The 17,794-nt window shown below is 36.2% G+C and overlaps 4 protein-coding genes and 4 long non-coding RNA genes across 26 annotated transcripts; 4 read left to right on the plus strand and 4 right to left on the minus strand.

Moving 5' to 3' along the window:
* Positions 1-39: 39 nt before the first annotated feature.
* On the minus strand, positions 40-1,395 carry LOC116929313 (NFU1 iron-sulfur cluster scaffold homolog, mitochondrial). The gene is made up of 6 exons (XM_032936501.2): positions 1,219-1,395; positions 975-1,122; positions 780-911; positions 605-722; positions 310-530; positions 40-230 (listed from the first exon to the last, which is right to left on the minus strand). The coding sequence occupies exons 1-6, from the start codon at positions 1,323-1,325 to the stop codon at positions 141-143; spliced, it is 816 nt and encodes a 271-aa protein (XP_032792392.1). The 5' UTR covers positions 1,326-1,395; the 3' UTR covers positions 40-140.
* Positions 1,396-1,667: 272 nt separating this feature from the next.
* On the plus strand, positions 1,668-3,601 carry LOC116929309 (DNA-directed RNA polymerase II subunit rpb1-like). Of its 4 annotated transcripts, none has more exons than XM_045177888.1 (3): positions 1,668-1,826; positions 2,028-2,188; positions 2,251-3,601. In XM_045177888.1, the coding sequence occupies exons 2-3, from the start codon at positions 2,079-2,081 to the stop codon at positions 3,419-3,421; spliced, it is 1,281 nt and encodes a 426-aa protein (XP_045033823.1). In that variant the 5' UTR covers positions 1,668-1,826; positions 2,028-2,078; the 3' UTR covers positions 3,422-3,601. The 4 variants fall into 4 exon arrangements, with proteins under 4 accessions (XP_045033823.1, XP_045033825.1, XP_045033824.1 ...); XM_045177890.1 differs by having other exon boundaries at positions 2,071-2,188; XM_045177889.1 differs by having other exon boundaries at positions 1,776-1,871.
* A 1,293-nt stretch (positions 3,602-4,894) lies between these two features.
* Positions 4,895-5,829, plus strand: LOC116929318. Its single transcript, XM_032936505.2, has 3 exons — positions 4,895-5,144; positions 5,201-5,538; positions 5,595-5,829. Exons 1-3 carry the CDS (start codon positions 5,048-5,050, stop codon positions 5,826-5,828), a joined length of 669 nt encoding a protein of 222 aa, XP_032792396.2. The 5' UTR covers positions 4,895-5,047; the 3' UTR covers position 5,829.
* Positions 5,830-5,831: 2 nt separating this feature from the next.
* Positions 5,832-7,413, minus strand: LOC116929314 (transcription factor A, mitochondrial). Its single transcript, XM_032936502.2, has 4 exons — positions 7,190-7,413; positions 6,896-7,080; positions 6,490-6,797; positions 5,832-6,416 (listed from the first exon to the last, which is right to left on the minus strand). Exons 1-4 carry the CDS (start codon positions 7,228-7,230, stop codon positions 6,165-6,167), a joined length of 786 nt encoding a protein of 261 aa, XP_032792393.1. The 5' UTR covers positions 7,231-7,413; the 3' UTR covers positions 5,832-6,164.
* Positions 7,414-8,201: 788 nt separating this feature from the next.
* On the plus strand, positions 8,202-11,331 carry LOC123475253. Of its 5 annotated transcripts, XR_006650082.1 has the most exons (7): positions 8,203-8,756; positions 8,826-8,906; positions 9,496-9,592; positions 9,652-9,701; positions 10,652-10,744; positions 10,827-11,046; positions 11,118-11,331. It is a non-coding gene; the product is annotated as an uncharacterized LOC123475253 (long non-coding RNA). The 5 variants fall into 5 exon arrangements; XR_006650079.1 differs by having other exon boundaries at positions 8,202-8,760; positions 10,827-11,331; XR_006650080.1 differs by having other exon boundaries at positions 8,202-8,756; positions 10,647-10,744; positions 10,827-11,331.
* A 324-nt stretch (positions 11,332-11,655) lies between these two features.
* On the minus strand, positions 11,656-13,263 carry LOC116929298. Of its 7 annotated transcripts, none has more exons than XR_004397775.2 (7): positions 13,113-13,262; positions 12,981-13,032; positions 12,801-12,912; positions 12,551-12,726; positions 12,382-12,486; positions 12,234-12,321; positions 11,656-12,163 (listed from the first exon to the last, which is right to left on the minus strand). It is a non-coding gene; the product is annotated as an uncharacterized LOC116929298 (long non-coding RNA). The 7 variants fall into 7 exon arrangements; XR_004397776.2 differs by having other exon boundaries at positions 12,981-13,025; positions 13,113-13,253; XR_004397777.2 differs by having other exon boundaries at positions 12,981-13,007; positions 13,113-13,240.
* Positions 13,264-13,940: 677 nt separating this feature from the next.
* On the plus strand, positions 13,941-14,240 carry LOC116929302. The gene is made up of 2 exons (XR_006650280.1): positions 13,941-14,050; positions 14,129-14,240. It is a non-coding gene; the product is annotated as an uncharacterized LOC116929302 (long non-coding RNA).
* LOC116934620 lies at positions 14,019-17,553 on the minus strand. 6 transcript variants are annotated; one of them, XR_006650279.1, is made up of 9 exons: positions 17,249-17,553; positions 17,079-17,183; positions 16,193-16,292; positions 15,512-16,108; positions 15,263-15,412; positions 15,091-15,206; positions 14,717-15,010; positions 14,533-14,622; positions 14,019-14,473 (listed from the first exon to the last, which is right to left on the minus strand). It is a non-coding gene; the product is annotated as an uncharacterized LOC116934620 (long non-coding RNA). The 6 variants fall into 6 exon arrangements; XR_006650277.1 differs by having other exon boundaries at positions 14,717-14,753; positions 14,828-15,010; positions 15,263-16,108; positions 17,249-17,551; XR_006650275.1 differs by having other exon boundaries at positions 15,263-16,108; positions 17,263-17,551.
* Between the last annotated feature and the right edge of the window lie 241 nt (positions 17,554-17,794).

Below are 17,794 nucleotides of genomic sequence, written 5' to 3' on the forward strand. Positions count from 1 at the left end.
AGACAGCATTATTACTCAATAAAAAAATATACAGGGGTGTAATCCATATGACCGTAGTGTATGATTTAAGTAGGTAGACACGCTAGTAATAATCAACTATTTATTCCATATTAACAGATACCTTAAAACTTTCTTCAAGTTCATTTAGGGAGCGATTTTTCAAGCTTTTCTAATTCTTCTTTCGCTTTAATATCACGTTCATCCTCTAATATTTGTTCAACCGCGATAACCTTATTAAACATAAATTCAATAATAAAATTTATGTTAATTAGTTTTCCAGAATTTCATGTACATGATTATGTGATATACCTCGGGTATATAAAATTGCAACATATTTTGAACTCCGTTTTTCAGCGTGACCATTGAACTTGGACAGCTGGTGCAGGATCCCTGCAACTTCAAATAAACAATTCCATCCTTGAAACCTTTGAATTCAAGATCTCCTCCATCTTCTTGAACAGTTGGTCGGATTCGGCTGTCTAACAGTTCCTTGATCATTAGTACAGTTTCATCATCTTCTTCATTCCCATCTATGAATGTAGAAAGGAAGACAAAAAAGAATGGTGTTTGACAGAATACTGCTTCTGCCGTTGATGGTATATACCAGTATCTGTAGTACTAGTAGCTCCTTCATTTACTACAGGAAGTCCACTGGTGAAGAAATCCATTATTGTTGCAAATACTTCTGCTTTAATGGTTTGCCAATCTGTTTCTTCATCCACCTATGGACAATGGCAAGTTTCTAATGGCAGCCTTCATAATGACTTATAAAATTGCACTTTTGTGATTGTGATGAAATCAGGACCAAGAAATACTGATTTGACACCCTCAATGCGAAACAGCAGTTTGGCTAAAGGTGAACATTGTGCTGAAGTTAGAGTTGGGAAATCCATTGTTCCAGTTTCAAGAACCTACCAATAAATACATTTAACTTATAGTATGCATGCCTAACTATATACATGTTTTAGAATTACCTGAACTCCAGGAATAAATTTCAAACTATTAGGATTTGGAGTGTCCTGTGTTTGGACAAACATGTGACATGATGGACTGACGTGCAACCCTCTGATATTTGATACTGTGTAGGAACAGGTTCTTAGGGTCATTTGAATTCCTTGTAATCTAATTTTAAAAAGAATTGAGTAGTTTGGATGTTGCATAACATTACAACTTTCCCATGCATTTTCTGCAATGCAGTAAAAGAATTTCCATAATTACCGGTTAACAGCTAATGTGGTACCAGTCGAGCTGAAGATTTTTGCTATTTGTCTCGTTGAAATCCAAGTTCTTCCAAACAAGCTACATATTTTACCTCTGTACGCCATAGTGTTCCTTTTTTTAAATCAAAGCTTCGAACAACAACAACACGAGTTGTATTTTTTGTATATTTTGATGGCTTACCTTTTTGCTGTACAAACTCGTCTGCGGTCTGCTGACGGCCGTAGAGCGGCAATGCCAGAACTAGTAATCAAAGTTTTTTACCAAACAAATAAGACAAAATGCATTCAGAAAATCACAGTAAAAAAATTATATAATGATTTTTTTTTTGTATTAATAACTGTTTTGATTTGATTTGGTATAACAAGCAATGTCAATTTTTTTTTTTTTCTACTTTTTGCTGTTTTCACGAAGGAGTAAATCTGACAGGACTAAGTATCTCTCAGGCTCCAGGGCGCCAGTGCCGTGACCACGTTGTGGGGGAGTAATTAGGCGTTCAAAATATTGAACAGTTTAAGAGGATGAGTAGAGGTATATAGCCAGTGAAAATGTGTGTGCAAGTCAGTTGAGCATACCTCAACCTCACGGTTGTTTCCCTAGCAATATGGGTAAGTGTCAATAAATTTCGATGTTTCGCCTGCCAAACCGATTCAGTAAGATGACTCCCTGTAATTTCATGTCGATGTCATGTGACTCTTTGTGATTATTGTCTGCTTCTTTACGACGGCCAAATTTTTAAAGCTTTTTTTAGCACCTTAACACTTTCATCCTGTAACAGTCATATGTTCCATCTCTTTGAAACTGTTTAGAGGCATTTGGACTGATTCTTTCACTTGTTTCGCTAACGATTAGCGTTGTTGATGTCCGGGGTGGCGTCGTCAAATTTGGATATGGTGTGGAAATGGCATCTTTTTCAAGACCTTCTTCACCGTACGGCGACAGCTACACGTCAGCCAGCTCACCTTATCAGGCATGCTATGGTGGCTATTGCAATGTTTACATTTTAACAATTATTTTTTATTATATTCACAGAAGTACGAGACGACTACTTATAAATCGGCTTCGTCTTACTCCACGGCGGCTCCTTCGTACTACTCATCAACGACTTCTTATTACAATGCGCCGAATTATTCCACTCCTAGCTTCAAAACTGCGGCACCAACTTACCAAACGGCGACGCCTTCTTACTACGCTGCTTCGTCTTACACCTCTCCTGGCTACAAAGTTGAAGCCCAATCGTGTTACGCAACAACGGCTTTTTATCATACTTCAACAACTTACACCTCTGCTGGCTATTATACCACAATTAGTCCTTACTACGAGAATGCTCCCTCTTACGGTTACACAACAGCTGCTCCTCACCACGATGATACAGCGTCTTATGCAGGATAGTCCTACAGTCCCGAGTACGACGACTCGGCAGCGTCTTCTTATTATCCTGCGCCAGCTTATACCACTGCTGGCTACCAGTACGAAGAACATGCTTACCATTCCACTCCTGCTAGTTATGCATATGGATCTGTTGCCTACACCGCAGACAGTTCTCACCAAGCTGCAGCAAGCTACTATATCCCCAGCGGTTACTTTAGCCCATACGACGTTGAATCTGCTGCCGGAACCTATGAGGAATCTCTTTCCTACTACTATGCCGATGCTATACCCCATAAAGAAGAAGCTCGTTCATACTACCCAGCTGCTTCGCAATCCTACCAAGAGCTACCTGCTTACTACGACGCCACCACAGTTGCTTACTACAAAAAGAGCCCGTCTTACTACACCACCACAGCCAATTACGGTGAAGTTCATGGACACTATCTCACCGCAGCTTCTTCCTACTACACCATTACGATTTCTATCTACAACACCACGGAATGTGCTAGCTCCAACGCCAAACCTTCGCACTATAAAACGGACTATCCGTACTACACAACCTCTGCTCCCGACTATTACACAGCCGCTAGTCCCCGCTATTACACAGCAAAAAATCCAGCTTACCACAGCACAGCCTCCCCCAGCTACTCTGCTTCCCCGGTTCCTAGATACCATTACTAGTCTCCTGCCTTTTACAGTCAACCAAATGCTAGATACTACTTCCAGAGTCCTTCCTACACCGGCTGCAAACCAACTTCGGGCTACAGCTACGAGCGTCAGCCGGCTACTCTTCCCAGTTACAAGCATAACTCATTCCCATCCTATCCAGTAAGGTATCGAGCAGCGCCAGGTGCGTATTATAACCCGCACATGCACTAGATTCGAGCTATCAGTTAAAAGTTATTGTTTTCATTAAACATAAAATTTATATCTCCATCATTCGAGTTGCATACCCAGTTCGGCGAATTATTTAACTTCGAGCCAAATAGTGTATATTACATCGTTCAGTTCACGCTGCAGTTTCTGTCATTTGATCATAAAAAGTATTAGTTTTACTTATACAGCTTTCGGGTAACATGTGAAGCTGACGAAATAGACAGCTACATGTACATTAGGTAGTCCAAGTAAAACAGTGATACTACATCCAGTAGTGGACATTTCTAGCCGCACTTGTTGCACGGCCTTTCATGCAAAATGCAATGCGCCATATCCTAAAAATTATGATTAATTTATCATGGCTCATAAAGCGACAGATGATGCAAGTCGGAAACGGTTGGAACATATGGGTGGCTATGCTTGTATACGAATGATTCATAGAATTCTGCCGAATTTTACCAAACGGCTGCACAGCTGGCTTACGCTTATAGCGTGCGTAGCTAAATTGGAGCAATAGCAGAAACAGTTGGTGGGTATTCAAAGTTCTGGAACATTGGACTATTGTGTTATAGTTGCATGATAGACTCAGTCGGCTACATTTGTTTAGAGATGTTCCGCTTTGTAATGGCAAGTGAAAAAAACTTCTGTTCATTTGTATAATGACTCACCGTATGCAATAGCTATTTAAACTAAATGAGTAGATGTTCTCATAGATGCTTTTGGCTCCTAGTATTGTCGCCGCATTTTTGTTCAACGTTTTTCGAGAGGAAATCGATGACCGTCGAATAATTTTCAAAACTAACAAAGGTGAGTACATAGATTTTCTTGAGCCCATTTATTGTTCGGCATAGGAATTCTTTATTGCATTAATAATGTCTTTTTTTTTAAACATAGTTCCATGCACTCCAAACTCATCTGTTTCCATACTGGGCCCTTTCCCTTCAGTGAACTGCACAAGCTTACCATATGTATGGTGTATGCGTTACCTAGGCATTTGGAATGCTGCTGGTTTCTTTTGTACTTCATTCATATAGTTTCTGGTGGTACAACTTCTACAGTGTTGGTGGCACAAAACGTCGCCTTTATTTTGTTTAGAAATAGCAATTTCCTTCGGGTCACTTTTTATTCCCGTAGATCGAGACTAGATTGTAATAAAATATTCGATTTGATTGCGTCTCATTAAAACAACTACTTTTTAACAACGTCATGAATTTCACCAAACCTGCTGATTAGGATTTACTTTGATTGTTTAAAAAAATAATAATTTTGTGCTATATTCCTGCAAAGATAACAAAGACAAAATCTCTAAAATAAAATTTACGTATCTTATGACTACATGGTAACTCATTTATAAAATGTGCAAACTATTTTCAAGATACCCGCCACGTTTGACTATTTGATTTCGTGCCATCTATCGGTAGAGCCAGCGTATTGTATTGCTTGTATTGCTTGTATTGCTTCATGCTGACGTCTGAATTGCGTGTGGTGCATTACGCAGGGTGGCCGTGTTTTGTAAAGCTGAAAGTGTTCAATAGTGTAATTTAATTTTTCTTGTGTTTCTTAATACTGAAAACAACTAACAATGTCAGACGAAATGAGAGAGGCAAGAAGACGGCGCATACTGGAAAATTCAGAAAAACGACTTCAGCGTATTTTAGGAGTAAACACAGATCTTACCGGTAAACTGCCAAAGTATAAATCATTTGCACTTGATGGCATAATGTATTTTGTTTAGATACTGCTGTGAGATCACCTGAGTTGCTGTCTTCTTCATTGGAGTCTGGAGAAAATGAAAAATTGGGGCCAGAACCATGCACCGTTTCAGAATCGTTGCTCAAAAAAGAGGCCCATATTAGACAAAGATCTAATATAAATGTAACATTGGCAACACCAAAAAACCAAATGATGAGTGGTATAGAAACAAGCAAGAATTTTTTTGAAGTGGATGGGTGTCTACCTGAAAATGGTCCATTAACTAAAGAGCAACCTAAGAACACAGCTGGATTATTAGTACTTCTTGCTATTACTTCCATAACTCTACTCTATACAAGTTTTGGAGTATTCATAGGCCATGTAATTAAATTGTGGAAGTTACATTTGGTAAACAACTAATTGTCCTTCTTTTTCAGAATGTGCTTATTCCATTTGGAATTTTTGAAGCATACATACTGCTGACAAAGACCGAAGACCAGAAGCAATCCAATAATTTATTTAACACAGTTCTCATGTTGAGTGGATTACCACAAAACAAGCTCTCCCAGCTAACCAAGGTCCTTCAAACAATTCAGATGTTAATCCAAGATCTCTGTGTCTACCTGTTTGCCTGTTTTGTAAGTTACAAGATATATACTATTGTAACTTAAACATTTTGTTTGTGGCAAGTTTTATTTCTGTTAGAACACACAGCATTTCTTTATCGCTATGAGGTAAGACAAAAGTGAACAAAAATATGTGCCTGTAACTCAACTCTAAAATGGTGGATATGATGGCATTTAAATTGAAATCGCAATTCATATGGCAACCATTTTACCATTTTAAGAAAAAACAATATAGCAGACACTGAAACAAAGATGTTTAGGCCATTCTAGAGTTTGACGGAGATCAGTCAAATATACGGCGATGCATTCCGATTCTGTTTCAATAGGAGTGACATGATCTGAACATTGGAGAGGGATGCCAGAGTTACAGGCTGTGTTTCCCTATTTGTTGATCAGCGGTTTAACTGGAGCCGGTTCGGCACTCTTAACAAGCAAGGATTTTTTCGGTTCTCCATTGGCTGGTCGTGATCTAGTCCTTACCAACGACTCCTTCCCTTGCCGAACCATATCCTCTTCCCAGTCAACAAGGTTCTTTTCGTACGCCTTATAGGCTTCTTGGTACCTTAATGTAAAAGGTGCTTTTTCTTCAGGGGTTAGGTTATTCCACTTCTTACTAATCTCTTTCATTGCGGACTGCATGAAAAAAAAAGAAAAAACTTTAGAAAAATGTTAAAAAGATATACTTGAATTATCATTTGCTACTCACTGGTCCAAAAACATGTTTTGACTGCATCTTAGTATACTCATCCCTAACAAACAATCCAAAGGAAGTGACCGGCCGAATAGGTTTCCCCGTTTTCTTTAGCTCTTGCATTGTCCTTCTTTTCTTTTTTACCTCATTTTTGTCTTGTTTTGCTGCTTCCAACTGCACACGTTGAGCATCTGTTAAGGAACTATAGTATTTTTCAACTTCCTCTGGATGTTTCTGTAGTTTTTCATGATACTCATTCAGCATCTTTTTTTTGGTTTCCATGTCTACCTTCTTCCATTGTTCAGAAAGCTTCTGAACAACCTCTAGTGTAAAAAAAAATTTGCACAACAATTGGTTCAAAACACGCAAGAAAATAAAATTGCTTTTGATACAGGACCCAATCAAGGAAATATAGCATTACCTTTAAAAGGAAGTTTAGGAGTCATTTTTGCATACTCTGGAAATGTCTTTTTCACAAACATCAGATATGGAGATGCAGGTTTTTTTGGTCTCTCTGGTAAGCCCAATTTTTCTTCAAGATTTGCACGCTTCTGTGTTGTAGTAGCATAATTGGCTGGCTGGGAAAAAGCAACATTAAGGCTTCTCCTAATAAATATGTATAAAAGCGAAGCTATTTATTTATGTTTTTATTTTTTCTAACATGCATTGATAATCGATTAATCTCCTTACGACTTGTTTGTCATGGGGTACATACCATGGGTTTGATAACCTTGGGAAAATTCGGATAGCGTACATGTTTAATTTGCAATTGTTTCTTCTTAAGGAATGAAGAAAGAAAGATTAGAACAGTAACGTTCGATGTGTGATACTGATCACAAATGTAGTTAACGTTTCCTATTCGTTAGCGAAAAAAAAACAAACAAAAATAACAATGCAATTTCTGCAGAACAGCATTGAAATTTTTGCGTCGGCTGCTTCGGAAGCAAGAAGCAAAGATGGTTAATCAGCAATTAATTCCCTCTTGGTTTACCAAGGGGCACAGGCCGCACAGCCGCACAGGTCCTTTTTCTGAGTTTCTACCATTTTGTACTAATATATTTTGAAAGGCATTAAATATTTTGCAAGATTTAGAACTGCATGATGGTAAGGTACACCGAATAAATTAGCCGATTCTTTATATTTTGTTGTTTACGTTAAGTTTAAAGAAACTATAAGGCCAATTGAAAAATCAACTAGATTTCCGTGATTAGCATTCAATCCTGAATTGAAATCATGTATTTTAAGCGAAAGTTGAAATTTGGCCAAAAATGGAAAAGTGGGAAGGGTATAGCCTTCCCACTTTTGTCAAAATCTGCGAAAAATGACATCTCGTGGAATTCGACAAAAAGCATACGGCATAATCCAAATAGAACGTTGATTTCGATTAAGTTGTTGGTTTTTTCGTCAAACCACCTGTTTAAAAAAAAATAATAATAAGTGCTACCCTTTTCAAAACTTAGTTTTTGGGGGTTTTCTGATTCCAAGTGTTTGCAAATCTGATTCCGTTTTATCCAAAAATCCATTAATTATGTGGAAAACTAATATTTTATCCTGAATTAGCTCATAATTTTGGTTGTAAAAGGTTAAGTTTTATTGAACTACAAGTCAAAATTCTAAGCCGATTTTTTGAGCAAAAAGTCGGGCTTAAATTGTCGAGCTTAATTAATCAAGTAAAACTATATATATTATCAATAGATGGCTACACTGTTAGTGCATCGTCTGCAGTAGAAATTTATGGTTCATCCACGTGCTTGAACTATTACATCCAGTGGGCATATGGTGAAATTCCACCAGTTTCGTTGTCGTCACAGTTAAGACTTAAGAGCAAGCGTTTTCAATCTAGAAATTCATATTTCCTAGTACTTTTGAAAACCCTATGGTTTTTCCAATGTCTGAAAAAGCATTCATTCAAATTCATACCAATTCATGGTATAATTCTGAAGTCTGTTGAAATTCTAATGAGCATAATTGTTTGTTGAAGAACCTTTACAAGAGTTTTATCACCAGATGAATATTTGTGCTGGCTTCACAACAAATGAATTTGACTGTTCAGTAGCTTAAACTAAAGTGTAGTTTGATTGGTTTTTGTGACAATGTCAAAGACTTCCACCATGGTAGTAAAGTGTGGGCTACACTCATTCTATTTAAGTTCGTCTCAACAATGAAAGTATTTCTCATCTGATCTCACATGTTGTAGCTTCAATTTACAAGTCTGCTTGTATGAAGGCAGCATAACCACCAATAGTCTAACCAAAACATCAAATCGAACAGCTCATGAATCAGTAAGTGAGTATAACTACATTATTTATTGTTTTTGTATCGGGTTATAATGTATAATTAACTTTCTACAGGTTAGACTTGACCATATGTTTCATACCATACTGGTTGCAGTTGGAATGTCTTGAAATAAATTGCATCCAATCATTTGAAAGGTAAATCAGTTACCCATTAACAAAGTTGTTGAATAATATACCATTTGATGTTGATTTTACCTGTAGCAATGAATTATCTACTGATCTACAACTCCTAAATGGTTTTAGCCCAGTTGTTTAATTATTAAGATTTGTCATTCCAACATGTACAACATTTGTGATCTTTGATGTGATGATGTGACATTACATGAAGGCAATCTTTATAATTAGATAATATGTGCTATGAAAAAGCAAATCTTGCATTTTTCACAGCTATGTAGTTGCAGTACCCTTAAACTAATAGCAGAACCATCCACTTTTTTTATTGTTGTTGCATTTCCTTTTTTTATTATTATAATAATATAATCAAACTAGTTGGCATGCTTGCTAAGGAAGAGTTGTTTTAATTCACCCTTGCAAATTGTATGAAATCCTTTATATTTGGTATTTTGGTTGTAGCCACAGTAATTATGCTTTTGAATGGGGAATGTGCACCTTTTCTCTAATTGCATCCATGAATAAAACTTGTGAGTGTTAATCGTTTGATTGATTGGAGGTAAGCTGCGACGGTTGGAACTGATTGATTTTTTTTATTTATTTGTATCTTTAGGTGTGGCCGGTATTTTCGCTGTCCAAGGTGCCATAAATGTTAATTGTTTTGGATCCGTGGTTGTTAGGCTGCCATATGCGTCTCTATGAAGAAACCGGTAATTGATTTATGCTTGAAGGGTTACAAATTTAGTAACCAAAATATCTTCAATTGCAGAAATGAAAGTTTTTGGTTAGAAGACCGTCATCCGTGTCGGATGTTTTATTGTAAGTTTCTTGTTCGTAACGTTTAGGGAAACCGTAAAGAGTATCATTAATCCACCTTTTATGTATGTATTTAAGTACTTTTGGAAACCTGGGTTTGTAATTTGAAAATGTAGGCCGTCCAGATATTTTGGGAGAAGGTAGAGGGATATTTTCAAAGGAGATTTTTAATTTTCAATCATACGTTTACTCAAGTACTCCTATTTAATCGACTTAGTTTGGTAAACGAAAAGCTGTTCCATCGATCTTATTTAATGATTACCTCAAGCCTTGTTCGCAAATATGATATTTGATAACCTTATTTTTGTTCAGGAGGCTATTTGGGGTTTTCAGACAAAAAATCTATTACTTTTTTCAGAGAGGTAGATAATATAGTTTCTATATCTCTGTTTTTGTTTTTATTATTTTATTTAAATTTTCCTTTTTTTTTTTCTTTTTTTCCCCCTGAAATTTAAGGTTTTTCAGTCCTGATCTGGCAACGTTATAGCTATAACGATTCTAACCTCTTTCCTTTATCCCGTTGTCTCTGTGTTTGTAGGTACTACCATACTAGCATGGTACTAGGCAGCATTTACCACGTAATGTTTTCTGATAGGTCTTACGGTATTTTAAATTTGCATATGCATGTTTATAATACTTTGGAACGATTCCGATCCATTTCCTTTAAATAAGGATACTACCTTTTTTAAAGTACATTTTATCAATCGGATATTTTCGTTTTAGAACACTTTTTGGCAACCTAAACGAAAGCGTCGAGTCTTTGTTGAAACTGTCAGTGCTTAAAAAATAATTATATATATTTATTTCTCGTCGTTTTAAACGATTTCATAACAATGTTTTAGCCTTTTTGTCACTTGGTGTTGCATTTTTATCGAAGTCGGAGAGTAGTGCAAGCATTCTTGTCCTGAACAACCAATGGTGGTACAGTAATTATTTGGTTTCACCTAGAACAGCCAATCTGACCAGTTGAATTGGAAACATTGTGTCATCATCCTGGGACTTGAATTGTCAACATTTGGCAAAGAATGGGAAAGCAGCGTGTATTGGTAAGAATGGAAAGAAAGCATGTTTGATATTTCAACCATGATTATATCTGTTATTTGTTGAACATTGGACTACTATTTTAAGCCCACACTTGTCTTTGGATTTCTGGGATGCCCAATGCTGTTACAGGAAGTTTTTGCTAATTAATTCGACCCTTTATGTACCTACTACCAGTTGGAGCATTGAGCCGCAGCCCACATCCAGCATCGAAATGTTTTGGGAGTGGAGTATTTAAGTTAAACTACCTTCTTGATGTGCTATTATACTTCATTGCTCCTCTCTGTTAAAGGAAAATACCTTCACAGTAAATGAATGTGTCAAGCTACTTTCTAAGATTTTTAGAAAAAAATTCAAATATTTTTTTTTTTTGCATAGATTGAAACTTAACCCTTTTCCCCAGTATCCTGAAATACTCACAACTTCCTTGTTGACAAGTTATCTCTTGTCAAAGTACCATGTTATACGATTGTTTTCTTGTTTTGAAGGTAACTTGAACACAATAGGCAGTTAAGTTTATCGAATGGTTTTCTTACCAGTGGCGTGACAAATATGAACAGTTAACAAAATATAACGATAGATTGATTTTCAACAATTTGAATAACGTCGACAAAATTACTTAAGTGTCAGTACTTCGAGAATATTGGAAGTCAAGATTGAACAGGAGTCTTTAATACTTCTTGTACTTTGAGAGTTGTAAATGATAGGAAATTTTTGTTCAAATTGAAATTGTGGTTAAGTACTTGTACATGTATATTGCCAAATGATGTCTTTAATTGTAATATCTCAAAATAATATTTCTTTTTAAAAATTTATAACAAAACAAATACAAAGTTTTAAATAGAATTGATTTTGTATTGTCCCGCCTTCCACCCTCAATTCCACCACTTTTAAACATTACATATTTCAACTATACATACATACATAACTACAAACATGCATACACATACACAATTAGTTAACCCGTTGGCTGCCACGCCATACAACCCGTAGGTTGTTTTTTTCTACTCACTACGCATCGTTGTCTGAAGGATCCACGATTGATGGAACTTGTCCGAAGACAAGTCCGGGCTGACACAGTGATGGAAACCTTTACAGGGAATGCACACCCTCAGGTAACCATCACTGCATCGAACAAAGAGAAGTCCCTAATGGTGCATTGCCTAACCGCCTTGCGGCGGGCAAGGGCATTGCAACTGCTCCACCCCATAGGGCAGAGCAGCGCGCCCGGTCCCTACAGCTACAAAAAAAAAGGGGAGCAAATGGGTGGCAGCCAACGGGTTAACTAGCAACAACAAAAAACAAAACAAACAATACCACAGAAAAAATTTGACGATCCACGTTGCTCTGTACGCCCCCGCCACGAGTTTTTTTTAGTCCAAGAATCTTCCACGCTGCCATGTATCAGTCAAAGCAGACGTCACCTAAATAGCAAATACAATGAATAAGAACACTGATATAATTAGTTATGAATGCGAATCAAATAAAAATTACGTGGTAAATTCTGTAGCGACTCATGGCTGGATGATTTGTATTAGAACGGCGATTTTTGGTTGGAAACGATGATGAATAATTGGCAGCTCTAGGATAGAAATTTTTATAATAAAATGAGATTGCTAAATAATAGGTTAAATTAAAATACCACAATGAGGCGACGGCATTTAAGTCTATGCATGTTGACCGGTTACGATCACGGAGACTGCTGCACTGGTCGAAATGGGATCCGATGACAAAGTTTTAAAAAGATCTGTAATAGCAAATCATACCACATTAGTGTAATAGCAGAGAAATTAACTATTCTAAAAAAAAACCTTGATCGGGTGTTGAAGTCTACAGAAGATAGTTGTTTGAGTAGTGAAGGTGTTAGGAGTGGATGCATTCAATACTGATGGTTGATTGTTGGCTAAGTTGACAAGCTGCGAATACTGGCTGAATGGGTTGGTGTTGGTTAACAGACAGCAAAACATAGTAGATGAATACATGAAGACTGCAATTAGATGATTATTAATTCAATGTTGCACAATTCTTTAAGCAATAAACAACACAAATCAGATGGTGTACCATTCTAAGGAATTTTGGTCATTGTAGATCTTCAGCGTCAGAACCCACAGGCATTTGGCTTCATGGAAATGATCATTGTATAAATAATCATGCTATTCCATTTGATGGTAGGCTAAAATGAAATAGGAAGTTTTTCTGTGAGGTATGGCATGCTGGGAAACAGAGACATGGATAGCTCACTATTCTCAGGGTCTGCAGTTCGATTAGCTGATAACAAAGGAAAGTCTGTTGGCTTCCACATGCAATAATTTTGAAGTGTTACACTTCCAATACATACATAACAATATAAATATATTATAGCAGATAAACTACCGTTGATTTTAAGACGGACAATCCTTTAAAACACAGCAAACTTAAGAAACACTGCTAACACTGATTTAACTTGAACCATCCATGAAATTCATGCTTCCACGTAACTAGCATACTCAATCCAGAGGAACGGCAGCGCCATCTAGTTTTCCTAACTGCACAAATGGGAAATAGAATAATCCCGACAAAATAAGTCCGACTTTTTTTTTAACTCAACGGCTCCCGGTGTTTGCAAAGTTCCCGATAGCCTTGGAGAAAAAATAATCACATAGAATAATCAAAATTGAACGCTGATTTCGATTAAGATAATAGATTTCTTGTTGAACCAGCCGTTTTTAAAACAAACTGAAATAAAGTACTGTTAGAGCATTAACTTTGTTTTATCCGTTTATTTTAAAAAACTATGAGATCATTGGAACAATAAACTTGATTTCCGTGATTGTCATTCAATTCTGAATCGAAATCATATGTTTTAAGCAAAATGTAAAATTTGGCCAAAAATTAAAAAGTGGGAAGGGTATAGCTCTCCCACTTTCCTCCAAATCGGAAAAATACATCTCTTGAAATTCGAAAAAAATCACACGGCATTATCAAAATTGAACGCTGATTTTGATTTTTCTATTGGTTTTTTCGCTAAACCAGCCGTTTTTTAAATAAAGGGAAACATAAGGACAACTTTTTGTACAAAATGTCGGGCTTAATTACTGATTAAATTGACGATAGATGGCAGCACAGAATCTATTAAAAATTCCTCAATTGAATGGTTACAATAAGAGAAAAACAGTTGGTAGGCCTGCAAGAAGTCGGGCTTCATTAATCATTACTGAGATATCTTTCGATAGGTGCGTTATCTGACAAGTTTAATCACTGCTTGTAATTTTTCTCAATTTTGGGGGATATATACGCTGGTATTTTGAAGGATTATTTATCTGAAATTTATGGTATGTTTATCAAATATTCATTACATCCACTGTCATGCATGTTTTGTAAATATAACACTTAAGAAAGACTTCTTTTAGTATGAACATAATTTCTGTTGCTGCCAGCTGTATGAGCTTCTGATCCAGTAAATAGTGAATTTGGGACTGTGTTGAAGTGAAATACAATTAAGAATACAATGGATGAATATGATTCTTCAAACTTTACTTTGAGGGTTTATAATGCTGAAGCAACCAATCAAACCTTTCACCAGGAACTGCTACCTTATTTGAACACTAGACCGGAAATTTAATATGACAGTAACCAAAAGTTTTGTTTATAAACACTAAAAGAACACTTATTTTCATTCAGATCAATGGTGAAAAGTGGGAAATTCTCTGCAGGTCCTGCACTTTTTGTTAGCACACTGAAAAAGGTAGATTTGCCTGTGCAAAGTTGGAAGGTGTGACAATCATATATCATGTTTTCGGAAGATCTCACTTACCAACAGTCAGGAGTCCAACTATTGTCAGACTTAATACATCCAATAAGGTTTAGATTCTTGGGTAGCTTCTTTTTTTAGAGGCATATCAATCTTCCAAAATAAAAAAAAAAAAAAAAAAAAAAAAAAAAAACCAAAACCTCACTACATCTAGAAACATCAAATACAGCACACAATTTCAACATACCTTGGAAAACATGTCATAAAATTGAGAATAAGGTTAACTAAAACCAAGCCGGCACAAGTGATGTGGACTTAAAACTACGAAAGAGTTACTACTTTGAAGTGTATGAAATACCTGTTAAGTGTCCAAATAATTGAACCAGGAGTTTTAGTCTTATTTGACTTTATTAATTTGAAGAAGGACCGACTTTTCCTGATTTTGTCAGAAACTTTCGTTCAAAGCAAGGATCTGGTCACACGGCCCTGAAACTTCATGGCACAATGAAAATCCAACGAATTCTTGATGACACACACAAGCCTATGAACAATCGTAGATGCAATCACAATATATATATATATATATAAAAAATAAAGGAAATAGGTTGTTTGTTTACTTACTTCATCGGCAGAGACGAAAAAGTTAACATCTTTGTCCCACTTTTTCAACCAGTTGATAAGGTTAATCCCTGTCGATTAAGTAAAGGGCAGCGGTATTCGATCCTCACCTATAAAACCTTTCCCTTTCCAATCAGTACACCGTAAAATTCATAAATAGGTTTCAATTTCATACCTTTCATTTAGTCAAATTAATCAATTCTTGAAGCAGAATTCCCATTGAGTTGGCTATCCATCTGATAAAAAACAGTTGCAAGGATCAATGAAAGCTTTCATTACCCATTCCTTACAACCTTGTGTTGTACCACAACCAGTTGTTAACAAACTGAAGTGTAATCCAGGAACATGCCAGGTTTAGAGATGCATTGTATCATTAGCGTGCTAAAATGTAGTCAAGAAATTTGGAATGAAAAGGAAAACTTACGGAAATATATTGCGTTGCTTATCAAGCAACGTTTAGCATTATATAAATTGTAGTGTAGTAAATTGAAATTTTTACCATCTGGAACAAAGTCAAATTACTTAAATAGGCCTTTAGCTTTCAAACTACGATGGTATGTGCTTAGACTTTTTAATTATTGAAATTAGAGGAAAAAACTTACCTCTCCCACCCATCATATGCTCAGACTAAAGTTAAGCTGAAACGCATCTTATGTAAACCCCTATTCGTAAATGTTAAGAGATTTGGTTATTGAAGGCGTGATTAGGAATACTAGAAGCCCATAAAAAAATTGCAGTACCTAAATTGTTCAAAACCTGAAAATGTAAATATCTAACAAACTATCAGATAGTAAAGTGGAGCAGAAAGAGGTAATGCATATAGATACCACACTCATAAAAGAAAAACCTAACTACTGTTGGTAATTGGGAATCATCATTCCCAATGTATTCCGCGTGGTTTTCGGGTTAACCGTCCCAATCAATTACGCTCCATTCAACGATCGACCTTGATTGAGCCCGATTACACACCCCATCAGCAATGGTTGCTTGACACAGCTATTTATAAATGGTAAAATACCACCTGGTTTTCCAAACAGGTTAATATTGACTCACGAAGCAGGAAAAATTGTGTCAAATGTAATAGATTGGTTCGCGGCTGTATTACCTTATCTAACTACTTTTATATCCAACTCAATGGTCCTCTCAAACGGGCATATAGATTTCGTTCATCTTCATGGCTGTTCCGTCAGCAACATGCTAAAATCCTAGAAAAAAACATGTTCAGTTCCAATACAATACTTTGCATGACGCAGATAACTTTTTTCGTATACAAACCAATAAATTTTCTTCAACAACTAAAAGTTTGCCAACAAAATAACACCCAAAATAACATTTCCCCACTCTGTAATCATTGCTAGTTTAATCTTTGGGAAATCATAACTTAGGCGGAATATGCATCTCATGGCAAATTTCAGCAAGACTTTCATAATAAAAGCCTTATTATTTGTTTGTTTTTACTTGTCAAAATTTTGTTTGTTTTACTTTGTCAAAAATAAAACATCTTTCAGTGCCATCTAAGAATTTGGTTTAATCCCAAAATTGAACCATGAGCCAATTGCCACCCCAAACAGACTGACAAACAAAAAAGTAAATCCCATCGGTACAATGAAATCTATAGAAAAGCACATAAAACATCTTTAACTACAATGTTCAATGTGGTTTCCCAAAGAATTTTGGATAACGTGAAACAATAGTGCTTAACTATCCATCAACCGTCACAAATTTAATCAATTTTACTGAGGAACAAAAGAAAAAAAAACCAAAAAAACAAGGATCAGACAAGTTCAATGATGTTGTCACCAAAATATGGTGACTGTACCATACACATCGAGTTACTCCCTGCATGTGCAAACTCAGCAGCATGAACATATTGTATTGGTGCCCAACACATTTATTAGTCCCCGTAACTCTATTTGCATTTCGGTGTTGGATACACTAAGCTAGTCCCTTTTGTTACTTGAAACACAATAACTGCAATAGTAAAAACTTACCACCATTCAGCTCTCAAATAATAATAGAGAAATCTCAATGGGCATCTCACAGCCAACATTCATTATTCAATGAAATGAGTAGTAATGCTTGCATAACTGCTATATCTGGAAATAAAAAAAAAAAATTATAGTTGAATATTTTCATTAACGTAGTAATTAGTTATCGTAACAATAATTTTCCGACCCCCATGAAGTTACAGAGTTGATGAGCAGAAAATATAAGCATGCCTATTTCATCCAACTCATTCACATTTCACAACAAATCACAGATCTCTGATGGCCAGATGAGACTAGATATTGAATATGCCCATCATGCAGAGAATGAAGGAAACTTCCAGATTACGAATTTTATCTAAGACAGACGGATTTTGGTGCTAAATTCCCGATCCATGCTTGCAACTGGCAATCCTTCAAATGTTTAACTTCCTGTGTAACGGAACACCAGAACATTGCCAGATTTAATTTCTCTCTTAAAATTAGCTTAAGCCATCTAGCGAGTAAAAAAAAAACTTTAGAAAACTTTAGTAAACAGTTGTAGACTTGTAGTTGTAGCACGATATAATCATGATATAATGGCCAAAGTCGACGCAATGAACGAACCATCCCTCTATGACTCTGGCCAGAGTAATAGAATACTTGGTGTAGCCAGTTAGCCACGCTTATGGCGGGCCCTCCCATTGCCTTTTTGGCCTGAAAGTCTTTCTGTCCCATAACGA

This window comes from Daphnia magna, linkage group LG8 (genome assembly GCF_020631705.1).
Source record: "Daphnia magna isolate NIES linkage group LG8, ASM2063170v1.1, whole genome shotgun sequence".
Lineage (NCBI taxonomy): Eukaryota > Metazoa > Arthropoda > Branchiopoda > Diplostraca > Daphniidae > Daphnia > Daphnia magna.